We start from the raw sequence: 21,299 nt of genomic DNA, 5'->3' as shown, positions 1-21,299 counted from the left end.
CTTTATATATTTTCTCAAGGCACAAAATACCCTTGTGCTGTCCCTCAATACTGACAGTGGCTGTATGTCTACGTTTCACATAGTTTTCTTTGTTTTGAATTATTTTGGCCAGTCACTCAGCCCTGACTCCATCTTTACCGATTTCCCCCCAGTGCTGGTTGGGGTGGTGGGTGGCAAGGGGGCCTTTGTAGGGGCCTCTGTCTTCACTCCGGGATCTCCTTGTTAAGCAGCTCTCTATCTTGTGAGCTGTGCTCCGGTTATGTTTTTCACATCATGTGTAAATCCCTGTCTGCACTTGCTCTCGATTTGCTAGAATATGAGTGAGTGAGTGAGTGAGTGAATGAGTGTGTTTGTGTGTGCAGGGTCCCCAGAGCCCCTTGGTCAACCGTGATGGCTGGTGACCTGCTGGCTTGCAAACCTAGTCTGGGTCCACCCATGGTCAGTCTGTGTAGTAACAAAAGCTAAAGTTGCTTATATATCTTGGATTGAAAATCAGTGGAAACAGTGTCAGGGATAGGTACCCCCTTGGGAGATCCTGTCCTGACAAGCCATGTCAGCGTTGCTGTCTTTTTTTAATCTTTATCTGGCTGCGTCGGGTGTTAGCTGTGGCATGTGGAATCTTCTCTGCATCATGTGGGGTCTTCTGTTGTGGTGCACAGACTCTCTAGTTGTGCTTGGGCTTAGTGGCCCTGCAGGTTGTGGGGTCTTAGTTCCTGGATCAGGGATCGAACCCCAGTCCCCTGCACTGGAAGGTGGATGCTTAACTGCTGGGCCACCAGGGAAGTCCCTGCGTTGTTGTCTTGCTCAGGGTGGCTGGGCTGGTTGGTTTCCTGGTCAGTCTATGGAACCCCTTTTGCCTGTGCAGTCCTGTGCAAGTGAGCACCCACCCGTGCCTCCATTTCCATTTCTCTTTTCTATGAGACTGTCCCCATATGACTTTTTTTTTCTGCTTTACTCTGTTTAACCCTTTTTCTTGCCATTCATTTTCATGTCTTTTCTTTTAAAAACATAGCCCACCAAAAGGCAGTATTTTCATTGGTGATATTTATTGAATAGCTTACTTATCGAGTACCTGCTGTATATCTAGACATGGAGGAATGAGTCAAGAACCGCCAAATACAATTTCTATAGGTGAGAGTGTAAACGCGGACACATCCTGGAGAAGGCAGTTTGGAGGTTTCTATTGAACTTGCCCTTTGACTTAGTGACTCCACATCTATAAATGTTATCTCACATGTGTCAAATGAGGGATTGTCCTTGCGGGGTTGTCTGCAGTAGGAAGAAACCTGGAAATGATCATGTGTCCATCAGCAAAGCTCCATCCTGGCCCCTACCAGCGGATTTCTCCACGGGGCAGTTGAGGAGCCCTGTGCTGCAGCGACATTGCCGAGTGCAACATGCCAGGTGCAGAAAGGTGTGTCTTATGTTTTCAGTTAAAATAAAAATAGAAGTAGTGGATTTTATCATAGAAACTTTCAGAAAAGTGGAAAATGATTAAGAATTAAAAGTCAGAGTCACTCTCATCCTGCCACAGTAAATGTTTTTGTTGGGTTTTCTTCCAGTGAGTCAGCGGTGAACTAGATTGCTTCTCCCCTTCAAAACGAGATAGCCTTCTTTTCTTTTCTGATTATAAATGGAAACATTAAAAAGTAATACAGGTTGACTTTAAAGTCCATTTAAAATTCAACCCCATGAACTATACCTCTGTCCGTGGATTTCTCCTGGCAAGAATACTAACTTGAGTGGGTTGCCATTCCTTTCTCCAGGGAATCCTCCAGACCCAGGGATCAAACCAGGGTGCCCTGCATTGCAGGCAGATTCTTCACCATCTGAGCCACCAGGGAAGCCCTTAAAATGCATTAAGCCAAAGCAAAAGAAACCACTGTCACTCTTACTGCCCTGGTTTGGAGCTGTCTGCTTTACACAAATGGTGAACCGCCGTCCTTTAAAATAAATCTGTATCTACATAGCCTTTATAATGGCTGTCGAATTGTTTCATAAACCACACTGGGTAGACCCTCCTGGGCATACCTTGCTCATGGCCTGGGCACTTCTTTTGTGTTAAGGTCTTTCTTAGAAGTGAAAGAAAACTGACTAATCCAAGGTCTTACACATTTTACATCTTGATGCATACTGTCAGATCATGATGGAAAAATTTCATTGTTCTTTCCAGTACTGCTCTCTTTTAGTCACCATAGCCTCATGTTTTAATTTATATTAGAATTAAGGACCTCCTCAGTGTTTTTTTTAGATTAACTATAAAAATTTTTCACTTAAAAAATATTTTAAAAATTTTATTTATTTAATTTTATTTTTGGTTGCCCTGGGACTTTGTTGCTGTGTGTGGGCTTTCTCTAGTTGCAGCAAGTTGGGGAATACTCTCTAATTGCGGTGCTGGGGCTTCTCTTTGCTGTGACTTCTCATGTTGCCGAGCACAGGTTCCAGGCACAAGAGCCTTAGTAATTGCAGCCCTTGAACTCGGTAGTTGCATTGTGGGGGGCCTAAAGCATGTGGGTTTCAATACTTGTGACACAGGGGCTTAGTTGCACTATGGCATGTGGATCTTCCAGGAGCCAGGATTGAACCCTTGTCTCCTGCATTAGCAGGTGGATTCTTATCCACTGAGCCACCAGGAAAGTCCCTCTGTTCTTTTAAATTGCTCATTGATTAAACAGCTCCCTCCCGGCCCTCCCCAGTCAGGCCTTCCCTGCTGTAGATATTCTGCGATATTCCTTTTGTGTGTAACTCTCCCACCCCCTTGGAACTGATGCCACTGGGGGTTGGGAGGGCTGTGCTTTGCCTCTCTGGTTCCTCTTCTGCCCAGTCCTGCCTTCCTGCTGGGCTGGGCCAGGCTCCTCCTGCTGGCTGAGGTCAGCACTATTAATAGTCAGCTTAATCCTGCCCTGGCCTGATGGAGGGAGGCAGAGGAGGGGGATTCCCAGGAAATCGGGGTGCCTACTGTCTGTGAGTGCCAACCTGTGGCCCAGGGCTCTGTCCTCTGGCAGCCTGGCCAGCTCCTCTCCTGGTGGGGGTTGCTGAGAATTCAGGGCCAGCCCTGGAACCTGGGTTGGCAGGAGATGAGACCTGCCGGGAGGCCAGAAAGAGATGCCGAGGACACCATTTTGGGTTGTGGGATGCCCGTGTCTGACCTGGGGCCCCTGGATCTTTCCGTGAGCAAAGGTGGCTAGAGCAGGTGAGCAGGGCCTCTTGGAGCCCTTGTGTACTTTGAAATCCAGCACCTAGGAATGTGTTTTTCTTATGGTCTTTGAGAGACTATAAAGGTTTTTTATGGGGGAGAAGGGGACACAGGCGCTTGCTAAAATGGGCATTGTGGCGGGTTGAGGAATGGGCTTTCCGGTGCCCCTGGAGACCTCCCTGTGTGTTTCTAGCAAAGACTTTGGAGTGTCTGCTGTGTGCCGGCATTGGGTGAGAGACGATGGGAGGATGCTTGGAGAGGAGGGTGTTACTGTGCCGCGCTGCATCCTAACCTGGCTGGATGCCAGGCGGCTGATGCGACAAGCCCTGCGAGTACTGAAAGGAAGACCTGGGGCGCTTCGGGGGCAGTGAGTGCTCACAGGGCACCCCGGGCTGAGCCTGGGCAGGTGGAAGGGTGGAGAGGTGGGGGAGGGTTGTTGAGGAACTCAGGCAGGTTCTGCGTCCTCCCTCTGCTCACCTCCTCTTCCCCATGGGAGAGGGCAGTGAAAGAGGTCCAGGCTTGCTTGGGCCACTTGGCAGTCTGTACCTGCCAATCCTGCCAGGGTTTCTCGAGGTCTCACGTGCAGGTTTCTGACCTGGGCCAAGGCTGCCCAGGGCGGAGCGGGCAAGCTTGCAGCCAGATAGAGCCCAGAGGTGAGCTGGGGACAGCAGCTTCAAGGTGCCTCCGGCCCCACAGGACTCTCCCGGTCCTTGCAGCGCTTGAGTGTAGAAGGCGCGGGAAGCCCTAAGCCCCAAGAAGCAACGTGAGGACGTTCGTAAGAGTTTCTTTCTGATTGTACTATTGACTATGGAAATGGAAATGTTAGAATTTCTATTTAGGAAAGTATAAAAAAGAAAACAGAAGTCATGCTGAATCCCCCTAGACTGGTTAAACTGCTTGAATTGAAATTGGTTGGAAATACTCAAACATCAGTAATTTCATATGACTCAGCCAAATATAATCTTTTTGCTACATTTTCTCAGCCGTTTTTTTAAATTAGGACTGCTTTGGAAAATGTGGGATTATCAGTTTTTGGAGTAAACACATTATGTTTCATTTCTCATTCCTACCGTCCCCCAAAACCCAGTTATCCAGTTGAATGGACACTCATAATCAAATGAGGTGACTCATTAAAATAGAATTCTACATTAGATTTAATAAATATCATACAATGAGAGTCACAAGTCTGAGTCCTAATTTGATCCTCTTATTCTAAATGGTAAATCAGCTAACAGTAATTTCTGAATTACAGAAGCTTCTTTTTTTAAAAAATATATATTTTATTTATTTTATTTGGTTGCGCTGGGTCTCAGTTACAGCATATGGGATCTAGTTCCCTGACCAGGGATCGAATCTTGGCCCCCTCCATTGGGAGCACAGAGTCCTAGCATGCTGGGCCACCTGGGAAATCCCAAAAGCTTCTTGAAGACTGAAATTCAGAATAATTCTTTGCCCAGTCTCTGTCCCTCTCCCCCTCCACTGTTGGTTCCTAAGGCACAACCACGTGAACTGTGGCATCCATTCCACAGGTGTTACCGAACACCGATATGTGCCGCTCGCTGTTCTAAGTTTTGGGAACACAGACGAAAGCCTTGCTCTGATGGAGCTCTCAATCTAGTGGGAGAAGATGGGCCATAAGATGATAATCGCAATGAACAAGCACTTTCTGTTGTTTATTGTCGGTGATAAAGACCCGGGTTGCGGGGCTGGAGGAAGGGTTGCAGTCTTCAGTGAGGCCCTCTGGGTAGGCCTCACTGAAAGGGGATGTTTGAACGTTGAACGCAGGCCTGAAGCAGGGCTGAGCTGGCGGCTGTTGGGGGAGGAGCAGGTCAGGCCTGGGGAGCGGCCTCAGGTGTTGGAGGAAGAGCCGGGGGGCTGAGAGTCGCCTGCGCTGGAGAGGAGGGCAGCACGAAGGCCTTTGGGGCCCAGGCCCCGTGAGGAGCACGGCGTCTCTGTGGAGTGGGAGAGCCACTGGAGGGTTTCGGGTGCAGCGGGGCTCCCCCTTGCTGCTGTGTGGAGAGTAGACTCAGGTCCAGGATGAAGACTTAGGATCTCGCTCTTTGGGTGAGAGGAGATGCCTGTGGCTCAGCATACTCAGACGGTAAAGAATTCGCCTGCCATGCGGGAGACCTTGGTTCCATCCCTGGTCGGGAAGATCCTCCAAGATCCCCTGGAGGAGGGCATGGCGACCCGCTCCAGTATTCTTGCCTGGAGAATCCCATGGACAGAGGAGCCTGGCGGGCTACAGTCCATGGGGTTGCAAGAGAGTCAGACTTAACTCGGCGACTAAACAACAACGGCAGCCTCTGCCAGTAGCAGCGGAGGCTCCCGGAAGTGGTTGGATTCTGGGTGTCCGTTGCAGGCAGAGCTGATGGGGTCTGCTGTACTGGCTGGATGTAGAGGGTAGAGAAGTAGTGGAGGCACTTTATTCCCCCAGGCCCCCATCCACTTCACAGGTCTGGGGCAGGGGGTTGACCGAGTCAAGGTCAAGATAATGGGTTGGCCAAAAAGTTGATTCAGGTTTTTTTCTGTAACATCTTACAGGAAAACCCCAATATTAGACATCCATGTGGAGCTAGCTGTGAGCCAGCAGCTGGATGTGAGTCTAGAGGGCACAGGAGAGGGCTGCAAACAGTTATTGGAGATACCTTGATGTATAGTTTGTATTTAAAGTCATGAGGCAAGGGCCAGGTGCAAGGACTGAGCCCTGGGACTCTTCTCAGGAAGGAGAAGCAGCCCTGGGGTCAGAGGAACACCAGGAGAGCTGTGCCTGGAAGCGGAGGGGAGGGAGGACTTCCAGGAGGAGAGAGAGAGTTGCTCAGAAACTGTAGCCTGGGCAGGTCTCCTGAGAATGAGACCCCACCATTGGAGGTCATTGGTGACCTGGGCAAGAGAGGTTCTCTGGCCAGGCGGGGAGAAGTTTCTGCTAAGACCAAAGAATGGCCTTTCTGAAGACAGATAAGTTAGGAAAAAGGCAAACACAGCCCAGGGTCCATACTCGGGTCAGCAGAGGGTGACCTCTGTGTCGGGGCCCCAACTGGCCAGCCGCAGTTGGCGCCAGGGCTCCAGGCTCTTAGCCTGCAGGGCAGGGCTGGCCGAGGACGGTGCCCCAGGTCCGCTCACCTACAGGGTACCTACCTGACTGGAAAGTGCTGCCCTTAGAGGGCACCCTCACCCACCAGTGGAGCCCCCAAACCCAGGCGCCCCAGAGAGGAGGCGAGAGGGCTGAGCGGGAACTGAGGAACCTGCTCGTTTCATCCACGGAGGGGCATTTTGGTCCTTCAGAGAAGCTGCTTACTTTTCCCGGTGAGGCCCAGGGTGACCCGTGACCATTTGTGCGGCAGGACTTGTTCTGAGCCTGTGGGTTAATTAGAGGGTTCAGTCGTTGTCCAGTCATTAAGTCGTGTCTGACTCTACAACCCCAGGGACTGTAGCACCCTGTCCTTCACTGTCTCCCAGAGTTTGCTCAAACTCATGTCCATTGAGTCAGTGATGCCATCCAACATCTCATTCTTTGTCGCCCCGTATTCCTTTTGCCCTCAATCTTTCCCAGCATCAGAGTCTTATCCAATGAGTCAGCTTTTCCCATCAGGTGGCCAAAGTATTGGAGCTTCAGCATCAGTCCTTCCGATGAATATTCAGGACTGATCTCCTTTAGGATAGACTGGTTTGATCTCCTTGCAGTCCAAGGGACTCTCAAGAGTCTTCTCCAAGAACACAGTTCAAAAGCATCAATTCTTCAGCGCTCAGCCTTCTTTATGGTCCAATTCTCACATCCGTACATGACTACTGGAAAAACCATAGCTTTGACTGTATGGACCTTTGTCGGCAAAGTGAGGTGTCTGGTTTTTAATATGCTGTCTAGGTTTGTCATAGCTTTTCTTCCAGGGAGCAAGCGTCTTTTAATTTCATGGCTGCAGTCACCGTCAGTCGCAGCAGTGGGGGAGGACTTTTCCTCAGATTACTGGAACTGTCCTTTCTCTCCAGGGGCTCCAACTTCTAGGCTGTGAGCAGGGACCCCCTAACTGAGCCATATCCAGACACCCACCTGGTCCCCGGGGCTCAGTCTGCGGTAGGGGTTCGGCACGGAGGGTCCTTGTCTACCCTCTCTCACCACTTTCCCTTTGTTCCCTTTAACTTGTTTCTCCCCTTCGTTTTTTTTTCTCAATTAAAAAAAAAAAAGCTGTAGACGTAAAACATGCCCAGCAAGTAGAACAACATAGAAGGGTACTGAGGCCCTCCCTCAAACTCCAGATAGCCCCAGAGGTGACCATCGTTACCGCCTCCCGACAGTGAGACGGCGGTTTAGCACTGCCACCCCGCAGGTCTGCGGATGGCACCATGCGTCCCGTCCCCTTACAGTCTCTGCAGGGCTTCCTCCCACGCCTGGTCCACCCCGCTCTGCTGCATTCTTCCCAGAGTGGCCGTGGCCCCTGATCCATGGCCTTTTTAAGAAAATTTATTTCTTTATTTTTTCTTTTAATTGGATGCTAATTACTTTACAGTATTGTGGTGGTTTTTGCCATACATTCACATAAATCAGCCACGGATGTACATGTGTTCCCCATTCTGACCCTCGCTCCCACCTCCCTCCCCATCCATTGCCCTTGAGGTTTGAGATTGTTGGATGTTCTGATGAACCCTTTTGCTTTCTCTGCATTTTGAAAATTACACCCATAGAAAAAGTTCCTACCCCTGAAATTTCCAGATCCAAGGTTGGGAACCCTGAATTTTGAGACACACTGCCAGTCTGGCCTGCTGAAATGAGCGAGAGACCTGCCCAACAAACAGAGTGCCTGTGAGGACCTGTGTGTCTCCCCAGCACTGGGTACTGCCAGGCTTAATTAGGGCATGTAGGTCCGAAAGTGGCAAGAGCTACCTTGCTTTAATCCTGGTTCCCCGCGCCGCCCCATGACATAGTTTAACTGGCTGCCCCAGGCCCCTGGGGACATTGTTTCTGACTCCAGAGGGCACTTCTGTATGGGCTACACCCAGCAGGTGAAGAGGCTGGGGGCTGGACCCTAGGGTCGAGTCCCTGACTGGCTGCTGCCTACAGAGGACCTTGGCCAAGCTCTTGCTGGCTCATCTCTCAAGACCCTCGGGAAATTTTAATCTAGTCTAGCCATGGTTCTGCCTGGCAAGGTGCTGAGAGTTATTTGACCATGTGCGTGCGTGCTAAGTCGCTTCAGTCGTGTCTGACCCTTTGTGACCCTATGACCTGTAGCCCGCCAGGCTCCTCTGTCCATGGGATATCGTAGGCAAGAGTACTGGAGTGGGTTGCCATTCCCTATTACAGGGGATCTTCCCAACCCAGGGATCGAACCTGCATCTCTTATGTCTCCTGCATTGGCAGGTGGGTTCCTTACTCCTAGTGCCACCTGGGAAGTCCTTGTTTGACCACAACTGGAAATCCATGTACCACGGTGACTGGCACATTGTGGAAAGGTTTCATAAAGGGGCAGTACTTCCCCCATCACATGTAGTGTACTCTGTGATTCTTCACTTTATTTTTTAAAATGCTGGTCATGGGAAGTGGCATTTCTCTGTTCCTTCTCCAAGGCCCGTGGGAGTTGTGAAGATGCGTCCTGGGGCTGGGCTTCCCTGCGACCCTGGAGACCTGGAGAACCTCCTCCAGGGACACGGTGCAGAGTCACGGCTAGGATTGGGTCATGGAAGGGAAGCTGAGCAGGAGACCTGACTTGACCTTCACGGCCCTCCGGCTCTTTTCCCCTTAGGCCCCTCCAGACCCATGTCCCTGTGTGGGGGGCACACAGTCCCTTTCAACCCAGAGTGGGGGCCGGGCCCTGTCATTGTCACTTGCTGGGGTTCGGGACCTGTGAGAAGCGTGGGACCCCAGAAGGCCTGGGAAGCGCTGCCACTCCACTCAGCTTTGTGGAGGGTCCTTCCTCCCCACCCTCTACCTCCTAACTTTCTCTTGTTTTGGGTTCAAGGGTGGCCCTCCTCTAATTATAGTACCTGCCTGGCCTAATTATAGCCTGGGCTAATTTGTTAATGGCTTTGGGAACTGAGAGCCTTGCCTTGGGCAGGATCATGGCTCCTGGGTACACGCAGGGGAGTTATGCCAAGGGGCACTTGCTGAAGGAACGTGGCTGGCCCTTGAGGCCCCCCTGGGAGCCCCGTGTCCACCCGGCACACTCGGGGCTCTGACGGAGGCTGTCTGTGTCTGCAGGTTGTCAGGGTGGGGCTCTCCCCCTCCCAGGAGCCCCTGATACACCACACCAAGCTGGGACTTGCCATCTTCATTCTATTTAAACACATGGTCCTAAATTAAAAGATACTTTTGGTTTTCCTTTCTGTACAAGCAATATCCATTTTCAGCAACAACTTCAGGACTCGTGACCCCAAATGTGTTAATATTTTGTTCAAGGAGTCTCAGGACTGGTCTCTCTGCTCCTCCAACTTATTACATTTTCTCCTCAGGGAAGTCCCACCTGGCCATCGTGCAGAAGGTGAACAACGAGGGCGAAGGTGACCCCTTCTACGAAGTGCTGGGCCTGGTCACCCTGGAGGACGTCATCGAGGAGATCATTAAGTCCGAGATCCTGGACGAGTCTGATATGTACAGTGAGTTCCCCGCCCCACCTGCCTCGCTCGGACGGACATCTGCTGTCCTGGGACGGGAAGGCTGAGTGTGAGGCCAGGGCCGTCCTTCCTCCCGGCCTTTGTGTCTCAGTCCAGATGCTGCTGCTGCTGCTGCTTCTGGTGGAAGGAGGGCCCGCTAAGCTGGGAGCCGGCGGGTGGACTCTAGTCTGTTCCTGAGTCCTTGCAGGACGCTGGCCTCAGTTCCAGATTCTCTCTTGCAGCTGACAACCGAAGCCGGAAACGGGTCTCTGAGAAGAACAAGCGCGACTTCTCAGCCTTCAAAGATGCTGACAATGAACTCAAGGTGAAAATTTCACCTCAGCTACTTCTGGCTGCTCATCGCTTCTTGTCCACGGGTAAGAGCAAGAGGGGGCCCTTCGGGTAGGGGCAGAATGTAGCCGTGGAGGGAGCCGTTCTGGCTTCTCCTCCCCAGAGGGCTCTGGCAGATGAAGGGCCCAGGGCAAGCTTGGCTGCCTCTGGAAGGGGGCGAGGCGTTGTCCCTTCATTCGCCCCCACTCCTGACCATCCCTGCAGTTTATTTTCCCTGTTAATGAGTTGCTGCTGCAAACTTCCAGGAAGCGTCTGGGTTTGTTATGGAGGTTTGATGCTGGGAGGATGGGAGGTGGGCACCAGGTTCCCCATTGAGGAGGGAGAAGAAGACCCTTCCACATGCCGCCTCCCGGTGGGTGTACCTGCAGCCCTGAGCACTCATCCTCTCCAAGCCCCTGGATCCTGCTCTGTTCTCATCTCTCCACCTCCCTCCGCCTACATCTGCCGGGTCCCACGGGACCTGACCTCCCAGTCAATCATTTTTCTCTCTTCTCACCCCTGATTCATAGCTCCCTTGGAGACCTGGGTGATTAAATAGGAAAATGCCTGCCTGCCCCATCCTCTCCCCTCACTCTTGACTTCCTTCCCGCCCTCACTTGCTGAAGCTGTGATCCTGTGACTTTTCTGCCAGGATATGGATGCTGTGGAATCTGACAACAGCACTAGTCATGTGTACCAGGCACTTCCCACATGGCAAGCACGTGTCTCAGTGTCTTACGTCTGTTATCCCATTTCAGCAAGCAGTGACCCCATGAAGTTTTAAATCCCCATTTTACAGATGAGGAAACTGAGACTCAGGTGAAGGAATGTGCCCGAGGTCATGTTCTATTAGTGCAGGAGCCATGGTTCCAGCAGGCAGACAGCTTCATGTCTACTGAGGCCAGAGCCAAGGGCGCACCCCCTGCCCACCCCGGGGAGGCAGGGCCAGGCGATGAGGAGCTGTCCAGCACAGGTGTGACCGACCCCAGGTGCCGCCTGGCCTCCTGCGAAACCCTCCTCTCTCCTCCCTCAGAGGTCCCCCAGTTCAGCCCTTCTCTGATATCAGAGAAGATCCTGCTGCGGCTGCTCAAGTACCCAGACGTCATCCAGGAGCTCAAGTTTGACGAGCACAACAAGCACTACGTCCGTCATTACCTGTACACGCGCAACAAGCCAGCCGACTACTTCGTCCTCATCCTGCAGGTGGGCCTGCCCCCTCCGTGCCCTCTGCCCACCCCCCATTGCCCATCCTCCTCCGGAGGCCCCCCTTGGCCTCCTCGCGGTCTCGGGGTCTCAGCGCCTCCACAGGGCCCGAAGCCCCACTCACGCCTCACTCCTCCAGCTCTTCTCCCTGGTGGTGTTCTCTCTCTCTCTGACCATGACCTGTGTCCTTTCAGGGGAAGGTGGAGGTGGAGGCTGGGAAGGAGAACATGAAGTTTGAGACGGGTGCCTTCTCCTACTATGGGACCATGGCCCTGTCCTCGGCCCCTTCTGGTGAGTCGTTGGACCGCCCCCCAGCACGTCTGGAGGGGGTCGGGATATGGGCGGGCTGCCCCCTCACCAGAACCTGGGGCCTTCGGGGAGGGGTGGCCAGTGAGGGCCTGGACTTTGAGGAGGTAGGCTGGAGAAATGACTCGCCCGTGGGGACAGGGGTCCGAGGGTGGAGGGAGGAGACGGGAAGGGGATTCTGAGCAGAGCCTGGAGGGGAGCTGAGAGTGTGTTCTGAGATGGTGAGACCAGCCTGGAGAAGACAAGGGAGCTGGTGGGTGTGTGTCAGGGAGGCCCAGGAAGTCAATGGCGTTTGCTCATGATACGAAGCAGGAGGCCATTAGTGGCCCGTGAGCAGGGGGACCTATAGCAGCAGAGTGGGCAAGCTGGGCAAGCAGGCCACCGTGGCCATGACGGCGGAGAACAGTTGAGAGAGAGGCAGGTGGAGGAAGCTGTGTGGCCTCACTAGAGAAGACCGGGCCAGGGGAGTCGATGGGGTAAGGAATCCGAGGCGCCCATGGTCGGGGGCCAGGCCAGGGCCTGTTGGCCATGCAGTAAAGGGGCTGAGCCGCCGCCTTTTGGTTAAGAGTCAGTTCTAATGGAATAAAGGAGCTCGGGGACAGAGAAAGGACTGGGCAGCCTCTGAGAAGGCCTCTCTTGCCACTCCAGGGCCCTCTGCTTCTCCACTGTTAGGTGGCTCAGGCTCCTGTTACCAGAGGGGCCTTGTGGCTGGAGTGGGCGCCCTGCAGACAAGGCCCAGTGTCACCCAACTCGGCATCTCGCTAGTGGTGTGACGCCGCCAAGCCTTGAGAGCAGCCACAGGTTCTGCAGGCTGGAGGGGGAAGTCTGCTTTGGTGCTGAGCACAGGCGCATGGTAGGGGGAGAGGGGCGCCTCCACGCTGTGCCTGCTGCTATCCTTTGACAAAGAAGACCTCCCTGTGGGCGGCCCGGCACACATGCGTATTGACAGTTCAGCTCATCTAGCAGCACGAGCAGGCACCTGCAGGGAGGGGGATGGGAAACAAGGCTCCAGAGCCGGGTTTGGGAACAGGCGGCCCCTGCCCAGGTGCCCCAGGCCTGGGAAGGACGTCTCTGCCCCTCCTCGGAGGACCTCTTACCATCCAGCTTCGGGAAGCCTTCTAAAGCAGGGCACACCATCACAGGACATTGCTCTAAGTGCTGTTTCTCTGCAGTGATGCCTCAGAGCCAGGTTGGGGGCCTGGGCCCTGTCTTGACCTGGAGGCCCCTGCTTCCCACGTCAGTGGCTGGAAGGGAGGGGAGGTGATTTCTGGGGGCTCTGTGTTCACTGTGAGAGCTCTGGCCCCACGCCGCCAGCTCCGCCCTTCTCTGGTCAGGGCTCATTTGTGGGCTCTGGGCACCCTCCCCGTCAGAGCCGGGTCCCCTTTCCCATGGCACCCCGTCTCTGCTCAAGGCAGCCTGGCCCCCAGCAGGTCTGCTTCTCCCTGCTGTTCCTGTGGCTCAGTGTCCACCCTCCCACCACTGACCTTCTCCTCTTTTGCTCCAGTACCTTCCACCCTGGTTGGGTGTCCGCCTGGCAAGCGGAACTCCCTGCTCTCCTGGCTCTCAGGTAACGAGGCACGGCTAGACGATGCGCACTGCCACCTGTCGCCTGCATCCTGCCGCTGCATTAACCTCTCCCAGCAGGCACTGGGGCCACCTCCGCCCCTCCTCCCGGCACCTGTGCCCCCCCCCCCCGCCCCGCCCGGTCACATGTGTGGGCCAGCCTGACAGGTGTTGGTTCTGCTTGACCTGGGCTTCTGTGTTACTGTGTCCCTTTGCCCAGGTCCTGGAAGGGTTTCCCTGAGGGTCCTTCAGTCTTTGAGAAGACTCGTGCACACACACATACACCCGCACGTGACAGGCTGGGAGTGAAGGGCCGTTCCTGGCCAGGCCAGGTGAGCCCTGCTGCTCAGGGCCACACAGACTCCAGCAGGACGACTTGTCGCCTCTCAGTATTCTTGCCTGGAGAGTCCCAAGGACCAAGGCGCCTGGGGGACTGCAGTCCACAGGGTTGCAAAGAGTCGGGCACGACCGAAGTGACTGAGCACACACACATGCAACTTTCTCTAAAAGAAGCTTCCCTTCCCACCTTTCCTCACAAGCTTTGCTTTTTTTATTCTGTGGCTGAAATGGTGTCCACTGGCCAGGGGGAGGCAGCCTCTTGGAGTCAGAAGTGCGGCCACAGTCAGACTGCCCTGGTTGAGTGGCGTCTCCGCCAAGACCAGCTGAATGGGTCTGGGAGCTGACTGACCTTCTCTGAGTCTTGATTTCCTCCTGTGAAATGGGAACAAGACATGTACCCACTTCTTAAGAATTGTTGGCCGCAGTAGGCAAGAGAATTGATATAAAATGTTTAGCTAGAGCTCAATTACTACTTGTACTTTCTCTATTATAGTGAAACCAGGAAGCATTTGGGAAAAGGCCAAAGGCCCTGTGCTGTTTCTGGCCTTCCTCAGGTCACACTCCTGAGCGCTGAACCAGGGTCGCTGGGAACCATGTTGGCCCCAGCATCTTTCAGTTCATGGGATTCCCGTATCCCGTGTACACTGGGGCAGCAGAGGTCCTGATGTCAGACCCGTGGCCTGGGCTGCTGCGCCCGGGGGAGAGGAGCACAGCGAGTGTCTCTGAGCTCCAGTTTCCCTGCATAGCTTAAAGTAGCGCCCGCGGCCCTGGCTGTCCTAGAAACCTATCATTTCAGGCACCTGTTTCCCACTGATGTTCATACAGTTGGGCTATTTTCCTTCTTAAATATACGAAAGCACACTTTAAAAAAAAACTGATTCTCTTAAAAAAGTAAAAAGGTGACTTAGCAGTCACTGGTCCCATTCAGACAGAGCCAACTTTTGGCTGTGATGAGTGGCCTTTGAGCGGGAGGCTGCCTGGTGAGAACGGAGTGGACGGCGTCGGTCTTCACTGGCCAGCCCCTCAGCCTCACTCTCCTCTCCCGCACTTGCTCCTGTCTCATAGATGGCGGGGTTGACACACGTATGGCTTGAATCCTCATGTCTTTACCTGATATGGGACCAGAGACACTTTTCCATAAGCTTTCTAGTTAGAGCTATGCAGGGTCTCACCATGCAGAAGTGCCTTCGTTTGTTACTTCCCCCTTATGCATGTTCATGGGGGTCTGTATTCTAAATAATGGCGTGATGTAGACCTCTTTATGGAAAAACTTCTTCTGTGTTTAAGATTATGTCCTTAGAATATTATTTCCAGAGATGGAATTACCAAGTCAAAATCGCCTGGGTTTTTTTTGTTACTTTTTTGGGTTTGTTTTAATAGTAACATAGCTTATTTAGAAAATTAGGAAAAATCCTAAGAAAATTAAGTATCATAATTTCATTATTCAGAAACAAAACTTCGTATTTTTTAAATTCCTAGGACCTCTGTTTTAACAGACCATGTGACTAATGTATGTTGGTTTAAATTCACTTCCTATCTCTGGAGTGTTAATAAGCATTAATTAAAAGCATTATGTCATCAAAATAATTAATGTTAAACAGTAAGAAATATTGACCTTCAAGGTGTTAACTTAAGTTTGAATGAGTGATAGATGCACATGGTCCTCTAGTGGTTGTATACCAGGGGTCCCCAACCTCCGGAATCTAATGCCTGATAATCCGAGGTGGAGCTGATGTAATAATAATAGAAATAAAGTGCACAGTAAATGTAGTGTCCTCGAATTGTCCCAAAACCATCCCCCCTCACCCTGGTCCATGGAAGAATTGTTTTGCATGGAACTGGACCCTGGTGTTAGAAAGGTTGGGGATTGCTGTTGTATGCTACCCATCTTGGAATATCCAGACTGTGTGTTCCTAGTTTTATGAATGAAATTCAGATGGGGAGTATTACTGAATTCAGTCTCAGTTGGTTCAGTCAGTCACCTAGACTCAGTGGTTGCTTTTTTCACTGGGCTGTTTGTTAGAATAGTTAACTGAGTCATTAGTAAGTTAGTAGTTAACTAAGCAAATCAGCTTAGGCCACTATCTGTTTGTTTAAAACAAGCCAGCATGCCTTCACAATTAACTTCTTGGTGCATTTCATTGTTCTCCTAATGTTCCCCCAAAATACGAGCTAATGAGGTACAATCATGTGTGTGCCCTTGCTTTTGCAAAATAAGGAGCTGGTTCCTTCCTCATTGGAGGTTGAGCCATTCCCTTTTCCTGGTTACTATCAGCTGAATGAAGCCTGTTCTGCCCCTAGTGATGGGAAGAGGCACTGCCATAGCTACCCCAGGGCTCTGCCTCATGGGATGGAGACTGGGATCAGTCTCCAGGCACCCCAGCGTGGGAAGCTGGAGCTCTGGGGCCTCCAGGTTCCTGTGAGAAGAGTCTGCTGCCTCCATCCCCCTGCCAGACTGGCTGGGCTCAGCAGACACAGGCAGGACTGTTCCACACACAAGTCTCATGGAACACGGTTTTGAGCTCTTAGAAGCATTTTGAGATACGAGCAGGGTGTCACGTTGGGGGTGTCTGTATGTATGGTGAGAGAGTACAAACTGTAGGTTTTCCTCTTCATATAGTTTAAAAGTGTGCAGTTTACATCCCTTGACAGAAGCGGGCATTGAGATGCTGTCTACCACACTCGGGCCATCTCTGTGTTGCCCCTGCCTCATTACTTGTCGGGGGAAATGAGAGCTTTTGTAGACATAAACTTTCTGTGTCTCAGGTTTTTGTTTTCTGTTTTGTTCTCTGTTCAGGTAGACTTTTGAATACTTACTGCACAACACTTCTAAACACACTAACTCGTTTGCTCTGATGAAGTCAGACCTTGAGTAAGGGCTTTGTTTGCACCCAAGAACTCCTTCCCGTTTCCAGTGAGGGCACCACTGCCCAGGCGTCTGAGGGACAAGGTTGGACAGGAGGCTGTGAGGGGCACCAGGCCGGCCCCTGACCTCACGGTCTCTCTCCCCACCACAGACCGCTCCCCATCCCACCCCACGGCCCTCAGCCGCTCGGCCTCCCTCAGCTACCCAGACCGCTCAGAAACGGCAAGCACTGTGCCCTTGGCAGGCAGCAGCAACCAGTTTGGCAGCTCGATCCTGGGCCAGTACATCTCTGACTTCAGCGTGCGGGCACTCATGGACCTCCAATACATTAAGGTGAGCACTCCCACAGCCCTCTGCCTGGGGCAGCCCCGTCCTCTGCCTCCAGTCCATCGGCAGCTTCTTTGATCCACCGCACCCAGCATGGATAGGCTTCCCAGGTGTTGCTAGTGGTAAAGAACCCACCTGCCAATGCAGGAAACACAAGATCCCTGAGTTGGGAAGATCCTCTGGAGGAGGGCATGGCAACCCACTCCAGCATTCTTGCCTGGAGAATCCCAAGGACAGAGGAGGCTGGTGGGCTACAGTCCATGGGGTTGCAAAGAGTCGGACATGACTGAAGCTGAGCACACGGCACACGCAGGTCCAGCACGGCGGGCCCGGACCTGGGATGTGTGTCCTTCCTACTCTGGCTTCTCACTCTTTGGTGGGGGTGCTTCTGAGACCCTCTGCCCTGGGTCATGCCTTCTTTCCTGGACTCAGCTTCCATCCCGGCCACGTTTCCCTGGCCCCCCAACCCTGCTCTCAGTGACCACCCCACCCCTGCCCACCCCCCTGCAGATCACCCGGCAACAGTACCAGAACGGGCTGCTGGCCTCACGCATGGAGAACTGCCCCCAGTTCCCCCTGGACGGGTGCACCCTCTGCACCGAGAACTCAGCTGACAAGGCCGAGCCGCCGCCGGCGGACGAGACCACGAACCTGCTGAATGAGCGCAACTCCTTGCTGCACCGGACGTCTCACGAGAGCGCCATCTGACAGGAGGGCCCGGGGTCCCCCGCCAGCCCCGCGGGGGCCTCCCCAGTGGGCCCACAAGAGGACAGGGGGCCTGTTAGGCCGGAAGGGGCACAGTTACCCTGTCTGACTGAGCAGCCAGAGGGCCCCCTGCCGGAGGGGGACCTGGTCTCTGACAGGGTCCTCTGAACAGCTCGGAGGTGGCAGCTGCGCGGCCCCGGACTGCGGGGCAGTATACCGGCGACCAGGAGCGCGCCTAAACTCAGCTCGTTGCACCTCTTTTTAAATGTCAGGGGGAAGGGAAGACAGGGTTAAGGAACTTTAAAAGCAATTTTTTTTTCCACAGAAACTCTGAAAGGGGTAGGGTTTCTCACCCCGGGAAGCAATAGCCATAATGTGCTCCCAGTTGTGACCTTCTGGCTGCATCCCTGACTCAGGGAGCCAACTCTCCCTACTCCTCTTCCACGTCCTCCAGAGATGGCACCACTGCAGCCTCCTGGAGGAAGATTTCTTCTTGGGAGAGAAGACAGTTCTTCCCAGGAAGCAAAGAACCAAATAGCGCTGAGAACAACTGCCTGGACGCACACTGAGGCTCACCTGTCGTCACCGAGGCCAAGGGATTTTTCTGGGAACCCTGGTCAGGGAGGTGACAGTCCCAACTGTGGAGAGGAGCACGCCTCCTCCTGTCAATCGCTGGACCCAGGAACCTCCTAGAACTCTGCTGATGGGGTCTCCTGGTGAGTTGGGCTGGGCCGAGGCCTCTCAGCCCTGTCCCCACGGTCTGCCTCACGTCCACCCCTTTGGACAGCTCTCCCCTTGTCGTGGGACTGACTCCGAAGTATTAGGCGGGGTCTCACACCATTAAGACTGCTAACCAGACTGCTCCCCAGGCCCTGCCCTCAGTTTCACCAAAGGTTTTCCCCCGGTGGGGAGAGTGTCTGTGTTGTGAGGTTTACCTGTGATGCTCTTTTCGGGGCCAGGAGGGAACTTGGTCATGAGCATCTACATTGTTAGCAGTCAGTTCATCCCCCTCCCACCCCATAGCCAAAGTCAAGTCTCATTACTGACCCACAAAGCCCTTCTCTCCAGATTCCCTGCTTCTAATCCCAAACCCCAGTGTCTCTTGGGGATTGAGGTCAGGAGGACGTGTAGGAAGCCAACACAAGTCGGTTCTTCATGCCCTTTCCTCTGTGGCCAAGGCTCACCTGACCTTGTTCACGCACTTACAGAACCCGGGAAAGGAGGTTTCCACCTAGAAGGCACCCAGCCAGCAGCCCCGTCCTACCCACGTGTGTGATCCTAATGTGAGCTGTCATCCTGGTCTTTGCTGAAGGCCGTGGTGCTGGACCCTGGGTGCCCCAGCCCCATCTGCAGTCCCGCACCTTCTCCCTGAGCAGCAGGCTTCCCACTGTCGGGGAGGCTGTGGGACCGAGGTCCGCTTTGACCCTTTGCTTGGGTGGAACGGTTGCTGGGGGGCCTGGAACAGAGGAGGGAGCCTCGCAGGCCTTCCCGCATGTTTATTCATGTCTTTCCTCAACCCGTGAGACCTGGTACCCGAAGTGCTCTGCTGGCAGTGACCGGGAAACGCCTTGCACCAAGCACGCTGGGCCCTGGTCAGTGTAACAGGCCTCACCAGTGACAGAAGTGATTCCCACAAGTCTGGGGAGAAGGTGGTGACACCTGTGGGTTCTCGGCCACAAGGAAGACACCAGACCTTCGTGCCCTGTCCAGGGAAACCCCTTAGTTTTCTGCAGGAGCAGCTTGCTCTCCGCATCCACATGGGGGCTTGCAGTACGGTTTTCCTGGGGTCTGAGTGCTGCCTGAGCCCACCCACTGCCCGAACCTAGTGTTTGTGTGTGAAGTCCATGGAGCAGGTACACACACTTCCACGGCTACCTCTCTGCACACACAGATGCTCTCAAGAGATGGTCCCTCCTCCCCACCTCTCCCTGTCCCCATTTATAATCACTTTTTGCAGAGGGTCATGGTTATTTCCAATATTACTGGTCCGATGACTTCCTCTTCCCAGTGCAATTTCTCATTTCCTATTCCAGCCTCTGGTTCCTGGGCTGAGCCGTACCCTGGACCTGGCCCAGCCCTGCGTGTCTTCCCATGGAAGGGGGACCTCCGCAAACAGCAGGCCTCCATGTGGGTAGGCGAGTCACAGCCACCGTAGCAAGTAACTCGTATTTATTTTGCATAAGATTTTAATTTGTATATTTTTGTGATTTATTTTGGCATTGTTATGAGTTTTGACTCTCGGGGAGTTTTGTTGTTATGACTCTTGTGTCTTTTGTCACAAAACAATGATAATATTTGCTAAACGATATATGGAATTTATTTTTGATTGGTAATAAAAAAATGAAATATGGATAAATCTTGGCGAGCCTGCAGTTGGCCTGTCTGAGCTCAGGTCCTGTCACAGAGCTTGAAGTGGCTGTGCTTGGCTATGACAGGGCAAGAGACAAGCATCCTGGGACTGTTTAGCGCTAAAAAAAAAAAAAAAAAGAAACGGACATGTAACTTACAAAAACATAATCAAGGCTGTTGTCACAGGAGCTAGAGAGTGCCAGCTGCTGCTAGACCGATACAGCAAGTGTGCTCAACTGCCACCGTTAGGAATCCAGTAAAATGGAAACCAGAGGGTCAGGGACAGCTGGAATGGGCAAATTGCCCCTCCTCTGTCCTCTAGGGGCTGAAGGAGAAAGGTGCTTGATCTGAAACTATGATTGCATTGTCTTAAGAACAGCAGTTGCCTCTCGGTCCAGACTTGGGGGCTGGTTGTGGTCTCCAAGTTGGAGTGCCCACCCCTGGAGAGCCCACCTGGAAGGGACCTCACTGCATATCCACTCCGGAGGCTTCAGTCGGGCAGACTCCCACAGTGCCCCCAGGTGCCTCAGCCGGTGGGTACAATCGAGTGCGCCCAGGCCAGGGGCTCAAGGAAGCCTGGCTTAAGAGGGGAACTGGGGGGAATGTTAGGCATTGGATAGGCAGAAAGGAAAGAGGACATTTCAGATAAAAGGAATAACAAATGCAGAGTCTTGTGTATAGGTGGGCAAGAATAAATTTCATTCATCCATCTGTCCTACACACATTTCAGCCTCTGCTGCATGCCACCAACCCCTCAGGCTGTCTTCTCCACCTGGATTATTCTCCCAGGTCTTTGTGAGGCTCACCCCTCACTTCATCTAAGCCTCTGTTCAAATGCTACCTCCTTGAAGAAGTCTTCCCCCATCAGACCACCCAAAAGAGCTTGGCCCCCATCCCTCTGTCTGTCTCCTCATCTTGCCTTGTTTTTTTCTCTGTCGAACTCAACTGTCAGGTATTAAAATAAGGATTTGTTTATTTTTTGTTGTCCTTACACTAGAGCTTAAGCTCCAGTAGGTCAGGGTATTTGTTATTTCAACAGCAGTCCCAGTGCTAGAGCAGTATCTGGTGCACTGCAGGCACCAGATGCAGGAAATACTTGTTGAATGAACGAATGAATGGGCCTTACCAGAAGGTAAGTACCAGATTTTATTGGAGGGGAGCATGCTGCTCCTATAACCTTGACTGAACCTAGTAAAGATGGTTGAGGAAAGCTGGCTGGAGGAAGTGATGTATACAGACGTGAGAGAGAAGCAGGAGTCAGTCAGGGGTCACACACAATAGTTATGGGTTTAAAACTCAAGAATAAATATTTCGATAAAACATGGAAATGTCTTGAGCTGAATGGCCAGAAAGGAAAATCGCCCATGAGGGACCTGGAAGTCTGGTGACAAGTGTCTCCACCGATGCTGCAATAATGGACCAAGGAATGGTGCAGAGCCAAGGAAGAGAGAAGCTGGGAAAGTGGTGTGGGACCTATGTTGTTCATAGAAGGTCATTCATGGGCAACTTTGTTTGCCCTGCGCTGGATCCTTG

At 52.8% G+C, this 21,299-nt stretch overlaps 1 protein-coding gene across 2 annotated transcripts in view; it reads left to right on the top strand.

Annotated features, from left to right (window-relative positions):
• The window catches only part of CNNM4 (cyclin and CBS domain divalent metal cation transport mediator 4), a 36,497-nt gene extending 16,724 nt beyond the window's left edge, over positions 1 to 19,773 (top strand). Inside the window, exons 2-7 of one of the 2 annotated variants that reach the window (XM_043918693.1) lie at positions 9,638 to 9,781; positions 10,021 to 10,155; positions 11,142 to 11,311; positions 11,506 to 11,602; positions 16,537 to 16,718; positions 17,223 to 19,773. In XM_043918693.1, the coding sequence (XP_043774628.1) occupies positions 9,638 to 9,781; positions 10,021 to 10,155; positions 11,142 to 11,311; positions 11,506 to 11,602; positions 16,537 to 16,718; positions 17,223 to 17,420 (926 nt within the window). In that variant the 3' untranslated portion in view covers positions 17,421 to 19,773. Of the gene's footprint in view, positions 1 to 9,637; positions 9,782 to 10,020; positions 10,156 to 11,141; positions 11,312 to 11,505; positions 11,603 to 13,121; positions 13,361 to 16,536; positions 16,719 to 17,222 lie in introns of those variants that run through there. The other variant, XM_043918694.1, reaches the window with a different exon arrangement.
• Positions 19,774 to 21,299: the final 1,526 nt, after the last annotated feature.

This window comes from Cervus elaphus, chromosome 11 (assembly GCF_910594005.1).
Source record: "Cervus elaphus chromosome 11, mCerEla1.1, whole genome shotgun sequence".
Classification (NCBI taxonomy): Eukaryota; Metazoa; Chordata; class Mammalia; order Artiodactyla; family Cervidae; genus Cervus; species Cervus elaphus.
Note: the sequence above shows the minus strand (reverse complement) of the source record. Positions and strands in the feature narration are given on the sequence as shown.